At 33.4% G+C, this 26,222-nt stretch overlaps 1 protein-coding gene across 1 annotated transcript in view; it reads right to left on the reverse strand.

Moving 5' to 3' along the window:
- LOC113179489 (anoctamin-3) overlaps nucleotides 1–26,222 on the reverse strand; it is a 120,965-nt gene that overhangs the window by 15,693 nt on the left and 79,050 nt on the right. The window contains exons 14-19 of the mRNA XM_077797500.1: nucleotides 18,962–18,998; nucleotides 12,563–12,674; nucleotides 11,724–11,781; nucleotides 6,337–6,434; nucleotides 3,516–3,649; nucleotides 2,419–2,571 (exon numbers count right to left, since the gene is read on the reverse strand). Coding sequence (XP_077653626.1) covers nucleotides 2,419–2,571; nucleotides 3,516–3,649; nucleotides 6,337–6,434; nucleotides 11,724–11,781; nucleotides 12,563–12,674; nucleotides 18,962–18,998 — 592 coding nt within the window. The remainder of the gene's footprint in view (nucleotides 1–2,418; nucleotides 2,572–3,515; nucleotides 3,650–6,336; nucleotides 6,435–11,723; nucleotides 11,782–12,562; nucleotides 12,675–18,961; nucleotides 18,999–26,222) is intronic.

Genomic DNA, 26,222 nt, shown 5'->3' on the forward strand with positions numbered 1-26,222 from the left:
TTACATATTTTTGTTTTTTAGCTTAAACAAAGCCACATACAGTAAAGTTAAAACAACCTATCTATTGAAAGTTACAATAAATGCTAATTAAAACTGGAATAGGGGCCTGAGGCTGTAGCTCATTGGCAGAGCACTTGCCTAGCATGCAAGAGGCACTGAGTTTGATCTTTAGCACCATATAAAAATAAACAAATAAAATAAAGGTATTTTGTCTATCTAGAACTACAAAAATTTAAACAAAAACTGGAATGGGAAGGGTTTTTAATCCTTTTTAAATTTATTTTTTACATTTTCATTAATGTGTTTTTATTGATTTAATAATGAATTTAACAAATGTACCAAAGTTAAAGGACAGCAAGAGTAATAACTTTAATTGCTTAAAAGAATGAGTATTCTAAAACAATGAACAAAAGTACCCTGGGAATTTAAACTGCATGACATTGAATCTCTACAGATTAGCATATTTGAAACAGACTTTGGTAACTATAGAATAGAATGTATGTCAGAAAATTTAACTAAAAAAGGAATCATACAGTACTTTAAAAAACAAAATTCCCCCCAAAACAAAAGTAAAAATGATTATTTTTAAATAAAAAATGATTATTTTTAAATAAACTTGAATTTCCTATTTCAAAACTAAGGGTTATTAAAGTAGTATAAAAAACAAGTAGCATATGAATGGGACAAACAGATTCTAGAAATAATACTTAAGATTATACAGAATTGAGCAAAAAAGAGAATTCAAATAATTCCTCCAAAAAACTTGGATTATTTAATACTTGACTTAGAATAAACCAAACAACAGAAAAAAGAAAAACTGAATCTCAATTTCATCAATAATAAATTTTAAGCAGATTAACAATTTAAATAAAATCTCAAATGCCAACAAACAACAAATAAAAAGAGAATATTATACAGGAATGTCTAAATAACAAAACACTGAAAACAACTTGTGAAAAATCATGAGTTCTAAAAGGACTGTCACAAATGATAATATCTATACGGCACATAGGTGCACAAAACTTATATAAATTTTTAAAAATTTTATTTATGAAAAAGTAAATGAATTAAAAACCATCATTTTAACACTGTTTGCTAGATGTATATACATATACACATATATACATATATACATATTAATGTAGCAACGTTATGTATATAATGTTAAGATATATGTGTACATAAACATGTCTATATCAACACAGAGAGAAAAATTACCAAATCAGATATAATGGCTGAAGTATATAATGCAATTAGAAAAGAAGAAATATAAATACCTTTAATTTTATAGTAATAAAAATCCAAGGAAATACAACAAGAAAATGATTTTTTTTTCCTCATTAGAGTGTCAAAGAGAGAACAATTTTAAAAATCCTTATTAAACACTAAGTGGCTTAGGAAATGTACATTTATATACAGATTGGTACAGAATTTCTGGAAAACATATTGTCAATATTTGTACCAAAATTTTATATGTACACGCTCTCTGAACAAATGTTCCATTCAAGGAATTTATTCTGATGAAATAATAGGACGGGGCTGGGGTTGTGGCTCAGTGGTAGAATGCTTGCCTTGCACGCATGAGGCACTGGGTTCAATCCTCAGCACAACATACAAATAAATAAATAGAGATAGTGTGTCCATCTACAACTGAAAAATTAAAAAAAAATAAATAATTGGACAATTTTTGTGTGAAGACATTCACCTCAGCATTGTTTATAATAATAAAATAATGAAGCAATCTAAATATCTCTATAGACTATTGATTTTAAAAAATGCCATATTGGAGTTTTGTGTAACAATTGTGTAGAATGGGGCACATTTGTGCATATTAACATGAAAAGATATATGAGAGAGTCTTTCAGGTACAAAATATGAACTAGTATATTTAAAATGAACTCACTTCCAACCAAATTATTATGCATTTTATTATTTTTAACCAAAAAGTATTGAGTCTTGTTATGGTTGGAAGTCTTGTTATGGGCTTCTATGGGAGCCCACAATAGAAGTTCACATTGTTTTAAGTGATCTCAAGCCATCTTTTCTTACACCATTTGTGCTGCTACAGCATAATACCGGAGGCGGGTAATTTTGTAAAGAACTAATATTTATTTCTAACTATTCTGGGAGATGGAAAATCCTAGATCAAGGTACCGGTGTGTCATGAGTGTACGATTTCCAGTTTCTGAAAGGGAAAATTATTGCTTCATTCTCTGGAAGGGACAAATGTTGTGTCCTCCCATGGCAGGAGAGCAGAAAAGAATGAACCCATTTCCTTGAGCCCTTTGACAAGCACTCTAATCTCCCATGAGCACTCACCTCTTACATATCATACCTCAATACTCTCACATATTGGTGATTAAATATGAGTTGCATACCCTTTGGCATTAGCAAAGTGAAAATCATTTAATAAATTACCTATGTCAGTTGCTCGGGCTGGGAGAGGCCTCCTCCACTGGGTGACGAATTTGTATGCATCAAGCCTGATTTCAATGATATTGTTTAACAAAGCCAAAAGCGGGGCCAGAGGAAAAGCTGCTACAAAGATGGTGGTAAAGCCAAATTGCAAAACTGTCAAAAGAGAAACTAGTTAGAAAATGAATAATATAAACAGGGCATCATTTATTGAGTGCCTCTTTTGGGTCAAATTAGGAGCTTTACATAAATTGTCTTTAATCTTTTCTATACTCCTACAAAGTAAATATGCTTATCTCATTTCACAGTTGAGGAAATTTTCACTCATATGTGTTAAGTAAACTTGCTAAAGGGCACATGGCAAGAAAATGTTTAAAACTGCATTCAGAGATCTGAACTGATTTAAATTCTATGTGGTCTTCACTTAGATGTAATGAAGCATGAAGGAAGGGGAAAGAAGAAAACAGGGAATGAAGAGGGAGGAGGGAGGACAATGAAGAGTAGGAGCCTGGTAGGGAGGGAGAACAGGGAAAAGACACAGAAGAGAACAGGAGGCCTTGAAGGAAAATGCTTGGCTCTGGAACAGACTCAAGGGACCTACAGTCATCTTGACCTCTCTTTTTTTATAGATGATAAAACTGGAGGCCAGAGAAAAGCAAATGTCAAGTCAGTAGCCAGTAATTCTAACAGTTGGAATGGGAATCCTTATTTTTTTAACATAAATAAATAAGATTCTTGAAGAAGCTGAGACTTAGACTTGGATCTAAGCAAAGATTTATTGTGAAAAAGAATCACTATTTTCTTTGTAGGGGATGGAAATGTTTCTTTACAAAGGAATTGGCTTGTTTCATCAAACTATTTTGCTCAGAAGCTAGGGGCTCCCCTGTGAGAAAAACCCTCATTTGGCTGTCAGAGAACAAAAGGTGTGACCCTCCCAGGGACACTGCTCCATACCTCTGGCTCTGCTGAGATAAAGATGCAGATGTGGTTTAGAATGCTTGGGGCTGGAAAGGAGACACATGTTTTCTTCTCTTGAACCAAAGCCCATGTGGCTTGGAAAACCAATATCAAGAAGGTTCTGCAGAATATTCTTTCCTTACCCATTTCTAAGTATTCATCCATCAGGCCATGGATGTTCATGGGCTGCAGATTCCAGTCATTTTCCCACTGAGGTATAGAGGCATCCTGTATTCCCCGCTTGATTTTATGTCGTGACCACCAGTTCTGGATCAGCCTACACCACAGAGCAGACCCAAGTATGCTGAGTTCTCATTTCAGCGTCGGACGCACAATCATTGTACATTAAGAAATGAGATATACTCTTGGGCTACATTAAGCATTTCTGAGAACTGATGAACTCAAATTTTAAAATGTTAAAAAAATTAATTCTCTAATTCCAACAAATAGCTTTTAATTTTTTTTTTAAATCTTAACAACCCTAAAATGATTTAGAATGGGAGAATAGACCCTATCCTTCCAGAACTCTCCTAGATATAGACTATAAGCATCTACATATCTATTAGGAATCCATTACCTATACACAAAGATGGTCCTTGATATTGATTAGACAAGCATCCATTTCTATGATTCTTTTTTCCACCTATACTTACACATTTTTATAGTACTTAAACTTCTATAGTACCTGTTATGATTAGGTCTGAGAACTTCATTGCTCATTATGCAACATTTCCTGGACTCTGTTATCTATATATGAATAAAATTATGCTCCATGAAAAGTAAGTGAGCTATAGATGGGGCTTCAGGGGACCTAGATTCTAGCCCCCAACATGCAGTGCATTAGGTATGATTTGTATCAAATCACATCTCCTCCTTGAGTTTGTAAACAAGAAGAATTTGAGCATATGAGTGATTATATTCTGCTATTCTAGTGAAGAATAATTGCCAGGAAGTGGATCTGTGTACATGAGGCCATTTTTTTAGTCATGGAAATGAAATGACAATGCTCTTTCTCTAGGCCAGGAGCAGTTTTAAAATTATGTGGCTCAAAATATCCTGGTCTGCATATATTGTGGATTCCTGGGTAATGAATTAAGAATGTGGCAAAGAACTACCTCCAGGATGAGATGAATCTCACAGAAGGAGTAAACAGTACTAGATGCTCGATTTCAATTAATCATGGACCTAAGCTTCATGTAACCATGGCTAGATTAAAACATCAGGCAGTGCTCCAACAAATGTTCCGTAGGGTTACTCCTTAGTGCTTTTTAGAGACGAAAAAGAGGCTGGAGGATGGAACTGAGGCAGACCTGCTTGTTTCTATTTTATTTATTTGGGTTTTGCTTAAAATTTTATTTGAATACAGAGAATTGTGGTTAAAAGCTTTTTAAACCACAGCTTGATGGCTGATTCACTCCTGCTAAGTTTTCTTCAGTAAGGCCTTTGCCTAGGGAGTTGAAAAACACCAGCCAGATGTCCCCTGCTCTGGTGCCCTCAATACTTGATACATGTGATCCAGGCTGACTCCTGCAACAAGTCCAGAATGAAAATGTGCTTCCAAAGAGCATGTTATGCATGGCACTCCATCCATCATGATGGCACAATTATTCTTGATATCAGAATAACTATTATGCTGTCTTGATGATGCTTATGCAATACTCATAACACACCAGATCCTGAGCTACACAAGTTCCCTCAGGTCCTCTCACATGATGCTTCCCAAATCCTATGTTTCCATGTGGTGAATCAAGGACAGGAAGGGACAAGACAAACAGACTGGGATCCCCGATCCTCCATCCCTGATTCTCTCTTCATTTAGAAGAGATTTGCTTTAATCTGTTTTGAATTTTGAGGGTCTATATAAAAATCTCTTCACGAAAGAGTCCTGTATCTTACAATTAAGTTGACCCCAATCCATTGGGTCAACTCATTTAGTCTTCATAAATTTTAAAAATGAAAAAATAGTCTCAAAGTGAAATGAATTTTAAGTGAAATTAGTAAGGACCAGAGAAGAAATTAGAACAAGGCCTGGGCAACTCTAGGTCTGTGCTCTAGGACTGTTGTAATTTAACCAATGCTATATGGCAAACTTCAGGGTATATATCATTTCTCCAACCCTCAGATCTCTGCTTAGGAATGTCCTAATATAATTTGTAGGGCCACGATGGAAAAGTAACCTAAGTAAAATTCAACTTACTCAATTTTAATTTACTCTAAATTAAATTTAATCAAGCCTAAGCCACATATATGCTTCACTGACTAATCAGTCCTTTACCCATAGTCAGAAAGTACTGAAAATAGTCATTTTAAACTTTGTCTGATTAGGTCTCAAAGCTTCACTATCACATTGTTTTAAATGTCTTGCATTTAATGGTATATTGATGGAAATAATATTTTAATATGTATAAAAGTGGACATCTAACATCTCTGTCAGCATTTCACAGTTAAAACTTACCTAAAAGGACAAGAGTAGAATGCTATTATTTGATGTTATCATAATCAGTTCTGTTCAAATGATTTTTGAGGGGTAAGGAGGATTTGTAAAGGGTGCCAAATGTAAAATCATGCAGCCCATTATTCTCCTGGGAGTAACAACAATTATTGATCTGCTAGTAGTCCAAAGAAACCAGAAAAATGATTTTTATCTTTAAGAACATGTAATGTCAAAATCTCAAAAATAGCAACAGGTGCCTTACCATGTTGAACTAGTTACTCTAAATCAATATTTCCTTCATCCTTGCATCTGTTCTTAAGGGAAAGGTAACTCATGATGGTGATCTCATCATAGAAAGGTAAAATAAGAGACTCAGAAATGCTTATTTACTTTTACAGGATCATGCATTTAGTAGGCAGCCAAATGGGAAATAAAGCTCCTCTGTCTGTCACTTATCCTGAATGCTTAAGCACTAGCTGCCATCTCTCTCCTTCATAACTATATATTAAAGGAAGGTTAAACATGCTCACGGGTATCCCAACTCCATGAAGTTATTCCATATTTGCTTCAAAAACATGATAACACCCATCTGGAGGCAGAGGTCTATCAAACAGCCACTAGGATGACACTGGAAAAAAACAAGAAGAGCAATAATGATCTGCTCTTTTTCCCTCCATTAAATTGAGCAATAAATCTAAAGCTGAGTCAAACTGTTTCATGCATAAAGTAAAAAGAAAAAAAAAAGAAATAGCATGTGTGAGGACACTGAGAGGGAAATTTCTTAATAGTTATAATGTAATACTGATTAAAAATCATAACAGCAATACAAACAAATCTAACTTATGATGAGTACTTACTATCTGCCAAGCTCTGTGTTAGGTATGATCACATTAGATAACTGCTATGGAATACTATATACCATTAACAATCATGTGGTAGGAGAATAATTCTATGGCACATGTTTTTATATATATTGGTTTTTTAACTTCAGAATAATTTTAGATTTATTGAAAATTTGTGGAGAGTTCCCAGACATTCTTCACTGAGTTCCTTGCCTTTGCTCCTTATGTTATTATAGTATAGTTGTCAAAGCTCAGAAGCCAACGTTATTACATTGCAACTAATTAGATTCCATATGTTATTCACATTTCATCAGTTTTCCTCACACTGCTGGACAATTTAACTCAGCACACGCCACTGTATTTATTTTTCTTCTCTCCCCTTTTTCTCTGATTTGATCATTTTTTATAACTGGACAGTTTGAAGATCTCAGAATAGATATTCCATGGAATGTCACCCAGTCTGGATGACATTGTCTGATGATTTTCTCATGTTAAGACGGTGGTTTTGTGCATTGGAGAAAGATCACAGAGGTGAGGATTACATCCTATCAGAGCTACTTCATACAGAACATTACTGGCTATGTTAACCTATTTGATTGATGCAGTGTTTTCTAGGGTGTTTTACTGCAAAGCTACTCTTTTTTATTCTTTTTCTCTCTTTAGTCTTTACAAGGGAGCCACTAAGTCTAGGCCACTCTCAAGATGATAGAAAAGTGTTCAAGTCCACCTCCTGGAGAGGGAATACCTACATATATTAGAATGCATTTTAAGTGATAAATGTATATCACAAAATAGTTTGTCGGTATGATCCCAGTGTTTTCTCCACTGTGCGCCTCTGCTTTTTTAGATTTTCAATCTAAAAAATATAAGAATATACACACACACACAAAAATGATTGCAGTGAAAATTACAACCCATGTATTTTGCTTGAAAACTCTGCACTGTAGAAGCTATTATGGTGGGAAAGCGTAGGTCTGTTTCTTTAGAAATGAGCTCATGTCCTGCTCATAAGGATGATAGTCTCTACAGCTTTGATCCACAGTTTCTATTTCTATCAAATTGGTACTAGTAGGACTTCAAAAGGAACAAATAATTAAGATGCAAAAGAGTCTGCTTTCCCTGTTCCAGCCCAGTAACTTAATACTCTCTGAGCCAGAGAGGGTTTGCCAGTGGACATGCTTACTACATGAAGAGGAATAAATTCACCTTTCCAAGCATGCCTCTTCTTTCTAAATGAATTTAGGACCCTTGAACTCTGCCATGTTCATCTAATAACTGTGTTCTGGAGAAGGTTTAAAGCTAAGTAATTACTAAGCCACAGAGTCAGATCATAGATCATAGTGGCAAAACGAAGCTCTTAAGTTTTGTAGAAAGATTTAGAGGCAAATTGACTTCCCTAAGGTCATGTAACATTGACTGGCCCTGTGGGAAGAAAGCTGTGGTCCCTTGCCCTCTAATACACTGCTTTATACTATGCTAGGATAAATTCTACATACCAAATGTGTTCTTTGCCTTGAAGTACCCGTTTAACACAATGTGTTATTGTGTAGGCCAGAATAAATAAGACAATCATAGGACCATGTGAATGGATTATTTCCCATAAAAGGTAGTAGGCCAAAGTCGGGAGGCTGAAAGACAGGTCATTTACAATTTTGTTGAAATGGAGTTTTGATGACTTTGAGATTTATAGGGAACAGAAAGGGATGTAAGGATGTTTGCTGGTTTGCCCTATTCACTAATGACGTCCTTGAGTTAAAAGTCAGTCTTTCAAAAGTCTAAAAGTCATTTCGTAAAAATATCCAACTTTGTGTAAATGCATGTAGATAAGTGGGCAGAAGTCCCAGGCACTCATCCCAACTGCACCATCAAAATCATATGATTAAGGACAAGCCAGAGCTCAAAGTTTTCACATTTCCTCCTGATGGAAACCTGGTATGAAGGGGGTTGATAGCCCCACTTTATAGATGATGAACCTGGGGGAAGACAGGACTATCAGATTCCAATACCCCTGATCTTTCACTTAAAGTTCTCTATGCCTTTGTTTCCTCATCTCTAACCTGAATGGAATAAAATTGTATGATAATCTAATGAATTAATGAATGAAAAGTACTTACAATTTCTGGAATTTGCTAGTATATAATAAGCACTCATAATAATATCACATATAATTTTTTAAAATTTAATATTGTATTTACATAAAAATTTTGTGACATAGCATATAGGTATAATATGAGATTCCCAAGTCCAGGTCAGCCAGATCATAGGTGTTCAAACACAAATTTTAGCATATTTTTCCTTCTTTATAATGGTTACCTGTAATTATGCCTAGGGTTTTACATGCACAATCCAATTTAATCCATCAATGACCAATAGTGATATAGCTACATGTAGCAGCAGTTTTTTTAAAAAAAGGAATGGATATTTATAGAATTTAAGAAAGATCTTGCCTTTGGGAGGGAAAGGATTAGAGTATAAACTGTCAGAATCCAAAGACAAAATATTTGTTTTATTTTGTGCTTACATCATATTCTTTAAGATTCCTTAATCTGTTCACCTCGTATTATCTACCACAGGTCCAGCATAGAATATGTGCCAATAAATATTTCTTGAATGAATGAATTCAGAGGATCAATTCTTATCTTATATTCTTTACATTTTTCATATCTACATTTACAGGATTTCTGGGGTATATTACAAGCCTGAATTTTTTCACTTCTCTGAATTTTTTCAAAGCACATAATACTTTCTTAGAAAATACAATCAACCACATAGCTCATATATCCTATGGAAAATGTTTAGCACAGTTATGAAACATTTTTTACTGACACCAGCATTATATTTTTTTCTGGGATTTTCAAATATCAATCAAGATTTCCAATAATTTCATGATAAAGAATAAGAATATACAATTAAATAAAATTATTGGTGACAGTAGCCCCAAAGTGGTATCAATATGTAGACCTATCTGGCTGTAATCACTGTGTAACCCATCCTACTCTTCCTAACTTCAGTTAAACACTCCTGAAAAAGTCAGCCTTGGGTCTAATGGGGTAAGTGATCAGACTTTAGCAATTATAATTCTGGGCCTTGAAAGAAAACTGCTAGTTGGACTTGGAGATTTCCAGGCAGTTCCAGAATCATGAAAGGCCTTAGTCTATCTTTGGCCAATACAATAATTCCTCAGTAATTGTGGAGACAGAACTTTGGTAAATACTAGCAATCAGCACCAGGGTGATGCTAATTGTGTTATGCAGATTATCTCACATATATATGTATATGTAATTTGGCAGCCTAAGGATTACTGTTGTCAATTTAGGATGAGGGAACAGAAATTCAGGAAATTTAAATTGAGAGCAAAGAAAAAGATACAAGTTTAGTTAGCATTTGAGCCAAGTTTTTTATTAATTAATTCTTTTATAAAGCTTATGTTCTTAGGAAACTTTAGGCTTTATCTATGTTGCAATCAATTTCTAAAATGATCTGAGAAGACAACATTAATGTGCCCTCTCATGAGATTTGAGGAGCTTCTTAGAAACTAGAAATACTTCTAACCTCAGTTTTCTTGGGGAATCTTTTTTCTCTTTCTAAATCATAGCCTTCTATTAAAGATACTTTGTATGAAATTGGGTTTTACATTAGAATAATTAAAACGGTTTGAACTAGAAAAGGAAAAGACATTTTGGCTAGGCATGGTGGTACATGCCTGTAATCTTAGTGACTTGGGAAGCTGAGACAGGAGGATCATAAATTACAGGCTAGTCCTAGCAACTTAGCAAGACCCTGTCTCTAAATAAAAAAATAAAAAGAACTGGGGAGTTATCTCAGTGATAAAATACCCCTAGTACCAAAGAAATACCTTCTGACCAATAAAAATAGAATCCAGAAATACCAGAAATAGACACACTATAATATACAGAATATGATAAATATAAAATCTCATTTTGCAGAGTGAAAGAAATTCTTTTATTAAATGTGTCTTTCTTTTATGGAAAAAATTACTTCATTACTCTTTACATCAAAACAAATGCTTAATGTGTAAAACACATCACTCTACATCACTCTTTTAAAAATAATAGTAAAAATATGTTCTTATAGAATTCCTCTCAGTGAAAAAAATATATTTTGGCATGGTACAAATCTCAAAAGCCATCCAAGCAGTGATTTTTTTTAGAAAATTATATACAATTTATAAAAAAATGTATCAAAGCTAACCTAAAAGAGAACAAAATGAAGAGAGATCTGCAGCAACTTAGTAAGATTACAATCTAATTTTGTTAAGTTTGTAAATTAATAAAGCAGAGAAATAACTCAATGAAAATATATAGGAATAATACACACAAGTGTACATAGAAATTTAAATGTCCAACAAATATACAAAAAATATTGTTCATCTGACTCAAAGCTAAAGAAGCTAAAATTTAAAAAGAGAATCTTTTCTGATTAACAGATTGTTTAAAACAAATGTTTCTGTTGGCAAAAATCTGAGGAAGCAAGACTCTACACTGTCAAGCAATGGTTGGCCTTTTGAAGTACGATTTCTCAGTCTTAGGGAAAATATACAACATGCTGCAGTGTATATAACATGCAAAGATACTACTCCTGTACATTGTTTTCCACAGAACATACATATTGCAAATCAATAAACAAATATGAGCCTTTGGCAGATATACTGGCATATCTATATGTTGATATTTTAAATAAGGTTTCTTCTGGACCAAAATTTCCCTTTTCCCTAACTTATCTAAAACTTTGGAAATCCATGCAATAGATAATACCAATTTCCAAAATGAGGAAATTGCTGGAGCTAAATATCTGTGGTTTGTGAATGGAAGAAAAGAATGTGATAGAAAATAATAAAAGAGAGTTGAGGTCAGAGTCTTGAGATTTGACTAGTCAAAAGCCATTTTAAAAATATGTGTAGTTGCTTCCTTTTAGAACCTGAAGGAATTCCTCTCTACAATGATGGGCCTTCCATATGCCTGGGCTTAGTATTCTCTCCCCAACCCCCAACCCTCCTATAGTCACTGGTCCATCTCTGTGCCCATCCACTCATCCACCCTCACAAGATTACTTACTTCTTCTAATCTCCACCGGTCAAAAAGTTTATTGTATTTTCCTGGATGGCCTACAAATCTGTTTTTTTTTTTTTTTTTTAAAGAGAGAGAGAGAGAGAGGAGGGGGGGGGAGAAAGAAAAATAAAATTAATTCAATAGCAGTTAAGTGAAGAACACCTGCTAACCGCCACACCAAGTATGTGTGTGGGTAGACATAAAAGTTCACTGGTGCAGTTTGTCCCCAGCTAACTTTTGTTATGCTTAGACGACATCCAAGTACTTGATTTAAGAAGGAAAAAGTGATGCATGAACTCAGTACCAAAGGGTCAAGAAAGTACAGACAAACCAACCTGATGGCATTTAATAATTCCACACATAGTTGTAATGTCTTCTGGACCAAGGTCAAGAATATTACCATAATGTGCTGAAAGCTTTGGTTCAAAATGTTTCAAGCATCAGTATGTTTCCATGACACTGGGTGGAAATTTTCATTGCATTATGTTTTTGTAGCAAAAATGTAAAAACAACAAGAACAACACTAAAATGATGATTTGAAGAAGTTTACATGTTGAGAAATTATAATTTGGAATTATACAAAAATGATTTCTTCTTTAACAAAATAATAACTGATGAGTAGATAGTCATAATTCAACTTAAGAATAGGACATACATTTTAATTTTTTGTGCCAACTTTAATTGGCAGTGGCTACAGAAGTCACCTGAACATGCATATGATGGTCAATTAGGACAATCTTCCAAAGCAGGTTTCAAGAATTTAATATCTCTGTTAACAAACTGGCTAGGGAACTATTTCTTTTGGTTTTTACTCTGCAAAGATAACACATAGAATGTTGACTTACCTTCCCAAAAAGAAAGCGATATAGAAAATAGAACTGTTTAAATTGACAAATTGGAAAAGGAACATCTTCAGGGCAAAGCTGTTTTCCCATTCAGATTCTGTTCGTGGATATTCTAAAAAAAGCAATATGAACATCCTTTTTTAGTTCTCAAAAATATTTTAAACTCTGGTTTGCCTAATATTAACATAGTCACATCTGATTTTATTATTACTATTTTCTTGATAGATGTGCTCTTGTTTCTTAGTTATTAGTCATTTTTTCACCTTTTGTATTTATTATTTTTTCTTTTCATCTACATATGGCTGGATTTCATTTGTTGAAGTTCAGTTTGAGTTCCAGACTTCAAAATTGCAATTGTTTAATTGTTTACATAGGAAAATAAAAAATAGATATATGGAAATAAATTTGGAGATAAATGCAAACACATAATTTATTTTTGTATTCATTTTCTGATTTGTTTCTTCTTATTCTGTATTTTGTTAATTTTATCAGAAATCATCATGTATCTGGTGTTTTAATTTTTTATGCACTCTTTTGAAAAGTATTTATAGGTCCTTATGGTGGTTATTAAGCCATCTTTCTGTTAATTATGAAATTATAATAATCTCTAACATCCAAACCTTAAAATAATAAGGCAAGTAAAAAGCTAAAAAACACTTTAATTTAAAATATAATTGGAAAATATGTAATCAAATTACTAGCGAGTTAAATTTAAGTTTATTAAAAAATACATTTAGATATTGCAATGGTCTGTCTTCCTATTATCTTGCCTACAATATCAGGTCTTCCCTGTATATTTATTTTATGAATGAAGACATGCATGCCAAACATTATAACAGGAATTGAGAATGTCAGAGGAAAATGCATTTTGTGGCCTGGTCTTAAGAATTTTTTTTTTTTTTTCTGTTTCACACTATAGGAACATTGTGGGATGTAAATTTGAGGAACCAGCAAAGTTTACACAGAAAGGAGATTTGAAATAAGAAAAGACCACAATCATATTAGAGGCATGTTGAGTGTTATTCAGTAGCTTTATCTATTCTGACCAATATTACAACATTCTCAGAATAAAGGCATCATACTAGAAAGATCCTACTTTGATGGTTTTTATATGAGTGCCCTCAATGAATTACTCCTCCAAGTGTAATTGCCTGTAACCTTGACTTTGAACTTGGACATGTGACTTTCTCTGACTAGTGAGATGCAAAAAGCAGAGGGATGTTTCTCTGACTAGTACATTAGATGCAAGCAGAAGGTTAATAAGCAATTGTGTTTAGGAAATTTGTCTGGAAGTCAGTTCTCATGTAAGAAGTATCATTATAGTGCTAAGAAAAAAACCCAAGCTAGCCATGTGGAGGCACATGAAGAAAGGTGAGGCAAAGGTTTCTAATTCTACGTGAGGTGTGAGGGATGGACTGAAGAGGCCATCTTGGACATTTCAAACACAGTACCACATGGAAAAGGAAAACTACCTATCAGGCTAGCTTAGGTTGCAGAATCATGAAAAAAATCATGCAATTATTCTCAAGTACCAAATTCGACTGATTTGTTATGCTGCAGTAACTGAGATAATGGTGTTTACTGCAATGATGTGTTTTGTGTTGAATCTTGGGTCTATACTTCAAGTAAGAAACCAGTATATCCTCTATACTTAGAGCAAATCATGACCTTCTTTGAATTGGCTTTTAACCTTTAGGAGAAAACAAATTCTGAACTTTGAAAATGTTGTTGTTGTTTTCTAGGGTAATATGTTTTCTGGCCAAAATATCTCTTACAGTTTCTCCAATAAACCTAGTTATTGATGATTAGCTAGTTATTCAACATCATTACCTAGTCACAAATTAAGCTCTTATTTTTTATAAGGTCTAAAAAAATAACCTTTTATTTTGTTAGTGTGTCCAAGAGGAAGTTACTATGTGTTTATGCCACTGTGGGGGTACTTTTGACTGCTATTTCACAAAGTCAAAACTCTTTCATCAATTGGTTTAATTTATTCCTAGGAATATAGATTTATCTTAAATGTAGACAGTTCATTATTACATGTAACTCATTGTTTGGAACACCTAACAAGCATCTTCATAAAATTCTAATTGACCACAAAAAAAAAAATAAGTGAATAATATATCACTGTAGAGAAAATAACAGATATTTATTTTCATATTAAAAAAAAGTGACTTGGGGGCTGGAATCATAGCTTAGCAGTAGAGTGCTTGTCTTGCGTGTGTGAGGCACTAGGTTCAATTCCCAGCACCACATATAAATAAGTAAATAAAATAAATGTACATCAACAACTAAAAAATATTTTTTAAAAAATGTGACTTGGAGCTTTGCTTTTTTGTGGCTTTTAAAAATAAAATATTTGGGGCTGGGGATGTGGCTCAAGCGGTAGTGTGCTCGCCTGGCATGCGTGCGGCCCGGGTTCGATCCTCAGCACCACATACCAACAAAGATGTTGTGTCTGCCGAGAACTAAAAAAATAAATATTGAAAATTCTCTCTCTCTCTCTCTCTCTCTCTCTCTCTCTCTCTCTCTCTCTCCTCTCTCTTTAAAAAATAAAATAAAATATTTGGCGAAAAATCAAAGGATAAATTTTTAAAAATTTAATAACACTTTATGGTCTCATTGAAGAGTAAAATCTAATTTCTATTTAACAAGCTAGAATAGACTATGTACATGCACACATGTACAGTTAGATTGTATTATTTAAAGAAAATATCAAAAATTTTCATTATTTTAAATTAACATAGTTCACTGATTATTAACTAATAATTATAATTTCATAGACACTAAGTCATCACTGGTGTATAGATGTAGAATTTAGAAAAAAAGGAAAATTGTGACACTTCTGTTATATAATAACACGAATAACTGTTCTGCTTCCTACTATTATGATTCCACCAAATCATTCTTATTAGATTTGCTTCTATTATGGGCATAAAGTAGTTTAAAAGCACTTAAAAGCAAGTCAATTTAGTTTGAGTATTTCATTACCCAGCTGAAGAAAATTCAGCTGAGAATTTAAGGAACAATGAAACAGAGATTACTCCCATTAACTGAACATACTTTATGGGTCAGGTGACCAACTAAAAATTTTACTAATGCAGAAACTGATGAAAAAAATTAAGAAAAGAAGGAGGAGTGGAGGAGATCACTTTCCATAAAGTTGTGTAATAAACACATTTCTCTCCCAAATGAACACAAGTTCAATTCCAGGATTTCCATTGTTTTTTGTTTGTTTGTTTGTTTGGTTGGTTTTTTGTTTTTTTTTTTTTTTTTTTTTTTTTTTTGATGACAGAGAGGAGTAAAGAAACTCCTTAAAGAGTTTCCGTTGGTCATATGTATATTTTATATCTTCCCCTTCTTAACCCCCCCCCCCAGCAAATCATTATGCCTTCAAAAAGGTATTAAAATACAAGAACAAATAGAGAGCAGAACAATGCAGAAGACAGAGATGAGAGAAGCCAGAAAGGAAATAGACAGTACCTAACTTCAGTACATCAGTAAGCATGAAAACCAAAGACTAAGGATAAAATAAATAGTAGAGGTATAGGAAGACTACAGAGGAAAGCTGATCTCTGCTGATGAAATCATAAAAAGACCTAAAATTGGAGGCAAAAGTTCCCCAAAACAGAAAAAATGAATGAAGGTAGGATAAGGTGGCATTGCAGAAGGGGCCTTCACATGGAAGTCTGAATTCTGACGGGAGTGGTAGCAAGCCAACACCCTGGGAATCCAGCAGGTGGTGGCAATAAGCTCTGAAGGGAAATTGAACAATCCAAGAGAAACTACCTACAATCCAACACTTGGGATGTACCACAAAGTGGCTGGGGTCTTGTCTCCCCTGCAGCACTGGTGAAAACCCCCACATAGAGAGTCCCCTCTATGCTTTCTAGCTCCCATTTTACAGAGAGGGTGGGGAGTCAGTTTATCTGGCATTTGAGAAAAGTATTTTACACTTAAGAGAGAATCTGAAACAAAGTTATAAGAGGAACACACAGAAACTACACAGGGAACAAAAAAAAAAAAGCAAAGAAAGACAGACTTGTAAAGAGCCCTTTCACAAATATCCTCAAATAGAAAATAGAGGTTAATGGCTAGACGTTTTTTTCTAGTACTGACTTCATGTCAGACACTCTTAGAAATGTTTTATAAACATCAATTAAAAATGACACTATGTGGCATTTATAGTAAACACAATTCCCATATGTAAAAAGCAAATATGTGGCACCAAGAGGAAAACAATATTGTTGTTGTATTTAGAGTAAGTTATAAAGGAAGCTTCACTCCATGCAATCTCACTCCAGAGCCCACATTTTGAACATTCTGTTGTCTAATTAAGACACAGCATCTGTGAAGCAATAATTAGATGATATAGAAAAAAGATACTCAAAGAATAGGAAACTGCTCTAGAATGCAAAATATGAGTAGATATAAAACATTCAGGGAAGACGTGAAAGACAAAATTGAAATTACCTTGAAGAAGCCCCCCTCCCAATCAAAAAAAATAATAAAAACGTAACAGGATATGGTGAGAAACATCTGAATAAAAAGAATTCCAGGAAAAGACAAAAGGAGGATGAAAATTATGGAACAAAAAATGTATAAAAAAGAGAAGCCAAGTTTCTGGGTTTCTAGGCTATCCTATGGCAGCTCTGCACATGTGCCCACTACCTACAACTTCCCCTTGGGTTAGTTAATAGCATCAGCTTTGCATTGATGTCTGAGGCTTTCCCTGCTTAGTCTTGCTTCTTTTCATTGTACCTTTCTCAGGAGTTATAAAATTATTTCATTACTATCTCCATCTCAATACATGCTTCCTGGTGGACACATAGATACCCACATTGTTGGAGCACTAAAAGTATCCTACAAGTAGAAAATAAAAGGCTCTTATCAAAGTACATCACTGTGAAATCTCAAGACAGGAAAAGATCCAAAATTATTTTAGAGAATAAATGCATAAAAAATCAAAATAGATTATAGTTGAAAGAATGGGTATCAACATGGTAGCAGAGTTCTCAAAAATGACACCGGAGTTTAGAAAATAGTAAAAAAAAAAAGTTTATTAAAAATCTAAGTTAATCTAAGATTTTTATTAAAAAACTAAAAAGATTATTAAAAATCTAAGGGATTTTAGTTCGCACTAAGAATTCCAGGAAAATAAAAAATCAAATTTTAAGATAGAACAAAGATGTTTTAAAGATACAAAGCTTTAAGAAATTTATTTGTAGGAAGCAACATAAAGAACTGAGCCAAGAAAGAGAATGGCATGGTATTCTGGAAGTAATAAGCAACTTAGAAATAACAGTGACAGGCATTCCCAAGGTGCTGGTGAGAATGAGTCTAGTTTCAGGTAGCCACAAGCCTAGAATGTAACCCACCTGGATTGAAGTCTATGGAAGACTTGAGAGAATAATCTAACAAGAAAATCAAGTGCATAGAACAAATGATATGTTTGAATATATTCAGAGGAAATTTAGTGTCTTGGAAAAAAGTGGGGGATAAACAAACAAATATATGCAGAAAGTTCAATAAAAATAGTCCATTTTAATGAAAAAACAAACAGTGATGCTAAAACATAATTATAACATACATCATGTCTTAATATAAAAATAGTCATACAGACATAATTGATGTGAACATCAGTTTAGCTAAATATGCAGATATAACTACTTTGGAAGGAAGAGAAATAGCAGTTTGTATGTATCAGGTTATGTATAGGAGATATAGGGAATGGGGCACTGCAAATATCATTAAGAACAGCAAGGATTTATAATTAGTACTTTCATAATGAGAAGGAAATAATAAGTTCTTCAATGATAAAAATCCAATAGTGGCACTAAAAGCATATCTTTAGAAATGTATGGGAAGTAACAGAGAAAACTGATAAAATATTTAAAAGCATTTCTTAGGGGTATTAAAAGATAGGAATGGCTAATGTGACAAAGAAGTAATTTTTTAATAAATATTTTCATATTGTTTTACCTTTAAAGTCATATATGTGTAGATATATAATATTCTGATGATAAATAAAATATGTATAATATGCATAATATTTTTATCATGAGAATATTATATATTTGATATTTAATAATATATATAGAATATTATATATAAAAATAAATATTGGTGGAAAACCGAAAGAATGGTACAGCTGGAGAACAAACATCAAGTAATAAGAACAAGGCTTGCTAATTTCTAGTTAGGATATATTGTAACTTCATGCATTGCCTCTCTATTTTTCTTTAATGTACTTCACCTTCTTGTACTACCTCTCATTTTTATTGGTAAATAATCATATAACTGAAGATATTTAAAATGCTAAAATATATAAGGTAATTATAGACCCATTTGATCATGTTATTTTCTTACTAACAAGTGAATTAAGAAACATGGACTTACCTAAATTAGTGAGGAGGTAAGCAACTTTTTCATAAGCCTACAGTAGAGAGAGCAAGTAGAAAATATTAGTCTCCTCTTTTTGTGAAGCCTGGTATTTGCATTTTTTAAGGAAACATTTAAAGTATGTTCAACAAAATGCTTACATTTAAATTAAGTGTAAATATTTATTAATGCATGATATGTAGTGCTTTGCATAAACATACCCCAAATAGATATAATATAAATGTGTATGAAAATACATATTCATGTGTACATCAACACATAAATACACTTATTATCTGCAACAGGGAGTCTTTTCTCTTGCCTATATTTATCTTAATTTTAAACAAGAAAATATTTAAGCAAAAGATTGTTAATGGCTGAGCAGAGATTTGATCCTCAAATTATAGAACCTTTTTTGCCATATTAGAAGGTCGAAAGTGAAAGTTTCTTTCTATTATTATTGATAAACAATATTCCAAACCATGACAAAAACAGTGTGCAAGTTTTCATTTCTAAAGAAAAATAGTGTTTTAGGTTATTGATAACAGAATCTAAGATGAATGTGTTCAAGCTGTTAGTCACATCATGTACAACAGATTTTTCTGATAACGTTTTTCATCATCTGCCATCTTTTTCCTTCCCTTGCACTCTCTGACCAGTTTAATAGACTTAATTAAAGACACATACTTTATAATATTTTAAGTAAATATCATAGGAAAATTATATTTGTTTCAGGTATAAGGCAGATATATGTTTGTAGGCATATGTGTAAACATTTGAATATTACTACATAACCACAAGATTCAATTAATTACTATTTAGGTTAGTCCAATAAGATGTTGGCATGTAAAATTAAAAGTCATTGATCTGGAACTGGGGTTATAGCTCAGTGGGGGAGCACTTGCCTAACATGTGAGTAGTTTAATACAGCCCCCTGAAAAATGATAAGGACTTGAACATTTTAAGAGCTGTTGAGATTCTAGAGAGTTCTCTCAGCTGAACTACTGTGTTTCATCTTAGTTATGATTCAAATCTATCTCTTTCTAAGACATAAACATCTTGAGACAGAAAGATTTCAGACTACAATGTTCTCATACTTTCCCATAATGTATGTATTTATTACTACACCCATACACTATCATTTTCAAATTTGGGGACAATTTCAGGAGTTAAGCAGGAGGGACTTCATCAAGTGACATATAGTACTTGAGTAGCTGTTGTGCCTCTAGCACTGAGTTGACTGCTCTCACAGGGGTTGAAACCTAATTTCATCTGAAACTGCAATGTAGAGTATTTCACATGAGCCAAACTGTGCTTTACATACATTGCTATTCCTTTACAATAATTTTATTAAATAGATAAAATAAGTTTCATTTTACAGAACAGGAAACAGATTTAGAATGTCAGGCATCTGGCCTGATAGAGCACTGCTAAGCAAGTATAATTAAGATCTGATATCATGGCTATCTTGTAACATCTATGCTATGCCTTGTAACAGTTCAAGATTCTTGTCTGAATACCTAACACACAGAGCTCGTCTACAAACTTGGATCAAAATAAATGTAACTGGAAGAATATTCAGAAAATTACAATACCTTTGGAGGAATGTTGTAAAATGACAAAAGATGCTGTACTGCTGCTGGTAAGCTTTCTGGGGCACTTGAGAACCTGCATCATCCAAGGTTCTAATGCTATGGATGATTGGTACCATCAGGATGGATGGGCTGTACAATCAACCCATGCTAGTGATTGTTAACTTCAGAACTTCAAAGTTCAAAAGGAAATCCTGTTTTAAATACATGAACTGTATAGTATATGGTAGCAATCACTTTGCCAGGGCAAGTTGTAAGAGCATGTGTATGAGTATGTGAAATGGAATGGAAATCTGGGAGAGGAGAGAATGAGGGTTTTAGGGAAAACTTTTCTGGAACCTACACATTACTCTCTCTCTCTCTCTCTCTCTCTCAAACACACACACACACACACAATACCATATTGGAGAAACTATAATTCTAAAAATAACCCACTAATACATTTATAAGCAGAGTATTTTTATTCATATATTTTAATTAGGTCAAATATTATTTGTATGTATTAATTAGGTTAAAATATTCATTAGAAACTTTTAATGGTCAGGTAGTGTTTGTGTAACCAAACAACAGTGAACCAGTAGAAGCAGTCTTTACTTCCATGGAAGTTAGACTCCAGGGGGCAGAGACAAATAGCAAACCATACACAATTGCTTTTCAAGAGGGCTCAGTGAGCAGAGGAATGAAGCGAGGGAGGGAGCCAAGCAAGAATGTGGAGCAAGCACCTTTAAGATACAGAAACAGTAGTGCAAATGCCCAAAGACTGACATGGACTTGCTTTGTCTTATGAGGGACTAGAAAGTTAGAAACTAGGAGTGGCAGCAATAAGAAAAAAAAATAGTTGCGATGAGTCACAGATCTGAGAAAGGAACATTTTATAAGGGCATGGGTGGCCAAGGTATAAAGTTTAGAATTCATTCCAAGCTTAGAAATCATCAGCTTTCCACCAATGCTTGTTAGGGTGTTATGCCAAAATTGAAAAGAGCAGCAAAGTCAGGAAAAGGACACAGTGGTTATCTGGGTCACACCAGGGAGTTCTACACTTGTTTTATTCCTTTGCACTCTGAGTCAGAACCCTTCTGTCCAGCCTCCACTGTGAAAACAAACTCCAAGAAGACCTTTGCAGTATTGAAGAAGGCTATTGTTTGCCAGTTATCTACCTTTCTGTATTTCTAGAAACCATGGAAAAAGACATAAACAAACTAAACAAATATGTTTTTAGAAGAGCCTTATTAAATGACTCATTTGGCATTGCCTCCTCTCCTGGGTAAGATGTGCACTCCAAGCCTTTGATCCACCCTATTCCATAATAACCTATTTGCATAACAATTGCTGATCAGTGGTAACCAAGTATTAAGAAAAGCTAAGTATATTTGGAAGCCTTCCATAATCAGGACCTTGAAAGAATCAGGAGTGTATGCTCTGGACTCCAGAAAAGGAAACAGATCAACAATAAGGAAGACTCTAGAAACATCATGGGGTACTTATATTAACCAAATGTAGTTAGGGATTTTTCTTCTTTGCACTTATGATGTGATCTCTACATGGTAAATGGATTTTTAAAATGATATGAGGAACATCAAAAGAAGTTCATTCATTTCAGGAGCTGGAAAGATTTAACTGGCATAATCCTAGAGTACCTCTGCTCAGATGTTCCTATATTTTTCTTAGGAATTACCTATTAAGCCTGATGTGAAAGAGCTGTCTTGCTGATGCAATGTTAATTAAAGTTTGACTGTGAAGCCACAAAAATACTTCTTTTCAGAGTGATTTCACATTTTTTATTTTTATTAATATGATTTTGAAATATTTCCTGATAGAAATAATAACCATACTATGCATGGCATCTGTAAGTAGCACTGTATTTTCATGGGAATGCAAATAAAGAAGCAAAGAATGGACTTGGGAATGACCAACAGTTGGTTTTCAAATTCTATCACTGAAGATTTTTAGTTATATATTTTGAAAAGAAGCTTTAACTATGGTTAAATTATTTGCTACTTATTTGTGGAATATGTGGTTTCTGATGTTGGCTGTGCATCAAAATCACCCTCATTACGTTAAATCAATGATTCTCTAATGTTCTTTTAGAGGCTGATTGGATCAAAATCACCAGAAATAGTTTTTAAATGTTTTGTTTCAAGTACAGTTTTTCCACAAAGGGAATTTGGAATGGGACTCAGGCATCTGCAATTGTTTAAAAGTGTTTGAGATAATTGGATGTATAGCAAGAATAGGAAACACTTTTAAAATTACCTTCATAATCTATACAATGGATTTGTAATCAAATTTTTATTAAATTGTTTATATTTTTAACCTCAGTTGAATACTTATTTAGGGGTGCATGATTGACCTATTTTGAAATATTTAAGAATGTATAATATTTGGTTATTAGCTTGAATTAAAATAAGTGCAACAAGCTTGAAATATACTAAAAATACAATTATTAAAAAATAATTTGAGCACATGTAATATGAAGCCTACTAAGACATTTGGAGAATAAAATATATCAATTTCATTCAAACAGGATATTCTAAATGCCTTTAGGCATTAACGAACAAAGACCTGGGGACACAAAAGTGAGCAAGTGACAGCCCCTCTTCATATGAGCTGAACACTTTGATAATGGGAGAAAAGAGACAAGATATGTCCTGCAACAGGGGGATGCTCACAAAGGGATTGCTTAATTCTGCTACAGAATCTGATGGGTGAGAGAATTGGCAAGTCCAAGAACTATGTGAGGAGAATAAAAACAAAGACAAGATTATTCAATTCTATCTGTGAGACTAAAAAAATATATATAGAAGAAGTGATTCTGAGCCAGATGAAAAGACAGTCTCCAGACAAAAGAAATATGCACATTTGAGACAGAAGATTCAAGAGACATGGTGTGAAGTACCAAATGCTACAGGACAGGCAAAAGTGATTCTGTAGGCTGGAGTGCAGGGTACAAAAGAGAGGAAAAGAGAGAAATTCAGAGAAGAGAGGAAAACTGGCTTGAAATAATGGAGGGCAAGGGGAAATTAATTTAGATTTACATCAGAGGAATTGGAAAACTTAAACAGTCTAAGGAAGGCACAAAATAAAATGATCAAAATTGCAATTTAGATAGTTCCATCTTGGTGCACAAGAGAGATAGGAAGAGTTTAGAATAGAGACAGGAAGATTAACTAATTAGAAGGCTGCTGTGACTGTCCAAGCAAAACATGACAAGTAACTGAACTAAAGAAATGGGAATAAGAATGATCAGCCAGTAACTGCAATGTTTCCCCAGCAGAATTCACAACAGTCAGTCAGTAATCTGATGAAAGAGTTAAAAGAAATGCACAAAGTAAAGAGTAAGGTTTCTGGCTACAGGTATTATACCTTAAGAGCTCCTAGTTTAAAGAAAAAAAAAATTGACTGATGTAAATTATTGGCCATACTTAGCATTTCATAACTTAATACATATGGATAATAGTTGATAAGCACATTGGAGTAATTGAATATATTGACTAAGGCCAAATTCTTCAATTGTGGAAACGGTGAAACAGGACTCTTGAATTCAAGTTATTAAGAAACTAAGAGCATATTTTTATTAGTCATATGTTGAGTTTGGCCTGAAAATAAGATAAAGAGAAGTAGCATCTGATTTTCTAAATGAACATGTTAGTGGTATAATATTTGGTATTTTAATCTATCCTTATTTAACTAAGTTCTTAAGTAATCCTCTGTATTCAGGTGAAACAGAAGGGCTACTTAATAATTTGTGAAGTGCACTAGCATCCTGAGGAGAAAGAAAATGTGTAAATTCAAAGAGCATTATTATTTGATGCTGATTAAATCTCAAGACTATAACTTTTTTTCACATTGGTTAAGTTGGCTGCACATTCATTGCTTTTATGATAAATCTGTTTTAAAATCTTTTCCTTAGTTAGTTGCAAAAGCAAATGAGAAACCTTTATAATCTATTCCATTTCTATCAATCCCTGGATCATTATTCCTAAAGGGCCAATAAGCAGAAATGAACATTTAGAAAAACAAAGTTCTGACTTTTCCAGGAACCCTGCATGTTTGTTTTCCAGCATTAAGAAGGTATATGGGCTGTAGTGTTTAATCACATGGAGCTGGTGGGATTTTGAGAATCTAAAAAAAAAAAATGTTTTTTTGTGACTCAAATGACACCATGCTCACCTACCTTCAAAGGTCTTATTTGTACAAACAGATGTTCAATCTATTGAGTCCAGTCTTTGTTTGCTATAAAATGTTAGGAGCTTTGGAAGGAAAAAAAATACCAGAAGCCTCATCAAACATATAAACTTAGAACAGGTTGAATCTGAACCTTATGAGAGAAAGAAAACCATATGTCTAAGAGAAAATGCTGGTTCTAGTTAGGGGATGTTAGCTATGAAAGGGACAGGTGATAGAACACTCAGACTTGAAGAAACTGGTGATTAAAAAGCAACTAGAAAAATATAAAACTAGATTCTGGTACACCAATGGAAACTTTAGTCACATTTTAATTTTTATACTATCAGTGATAAGAGAAAGAACTTTTTTGAAAAAAAAATTTGAGGGTCAAGCTTTCATCTCATTCAAAGACAGACTCTGATCATAGTTCTTCAGCTCAACTGAGATGATGGTGATTTCACTAGGTGGGAACAAAGGATTGAACACAGACCTGGAGTGTCTGTTCCAGAGCTGTCATGCTTAACTTACCAAGAAAAAAAAATGAACACATTTGGCCTCTTCGTTTTCCTTTTCAATGACATATTCCTCATTGTCAGTTCATTAATTTACTCAAAATGTTTTTGAAGATCAGTAGGTCTTTGGAACAGATTACCAAGTAACAATGGAACATAGGGTACTATTTTTAAAGCTATAATAATTGATGGGAGGTGAAGTGGGGGAATAAAGAGACACAAAACCATTAATACCGATTACCTGCAATGGGTAAAATTATTTTATGGTGGTAATGTTGGTGAGGAGCATGATGGACTGAGGAAGGTGACTTCCACTTAATATTTTAAATGTTTTTATACTTTAATACTCTTTTACAATAGCAAGGTATTGATTTTAGAATTCAGAGAAAGGATAAAGATAATAGATTTTAAAGAGGACATAACAAAACTATTACAATTGAAAATTATTAGATTGGTATGAGTTCTGCATGAATTAATTTTTTTCTTATGTTGTCAGACACATTTGGCAAAGACACAATAGAGCACAGTATATATTCTCTTTCTATCCAAAGACACCTTTGAGTATTTAAATATTTATGAAGGGGTAATAGATTAAAGAAAAATGAGCAAAAATTAAATATCAATGAATGCAGATGTAGGCTGGAGATTTAGAAAGACTAAAGAAAAAAAAGATCATCATCATTACCACATTTGGAACTAACAGGAAATCAATATTCAAATTCTGTGTATTATATAACGATGAGAAAAAATGGGAAAACAAATAAAATGCTTGTATTTTGTAATAAAGGAACAGGAATAAAAATAATTATTAAAGAAAATAAAATTTAAAATACTAACAAGAAACAAATATAGAGAAAGAAATTTACTTGTTAGCTTCTTCTGTGCACTAGAAGAGGACACATTTAATCTTTCAACACCCTTATGTGTTAGTTTTTATTTCCTTTGTTTGAAAGATCAAGAAATTAAAGCTTAGAGATGTTGCATGGGACACCCTGGTTCACCTGGGCC

The sequence above is a fragment of the Urocitellus parryii genome, chromosome 4 (assembly GCF_045843805.1).
Source record: "Urocitellus parryii isolate mUroPar1 chromosome 4, mUroPar1.hap1, whole genome shotgun sequence".
Classification (NCBI taxonomy): domain Eukaryota; kingdom Metazoa; phylum Chordata; class Mammalia; order Rodentia; family Sciuridae; genus Urocitellus; species Urocitellus parryii.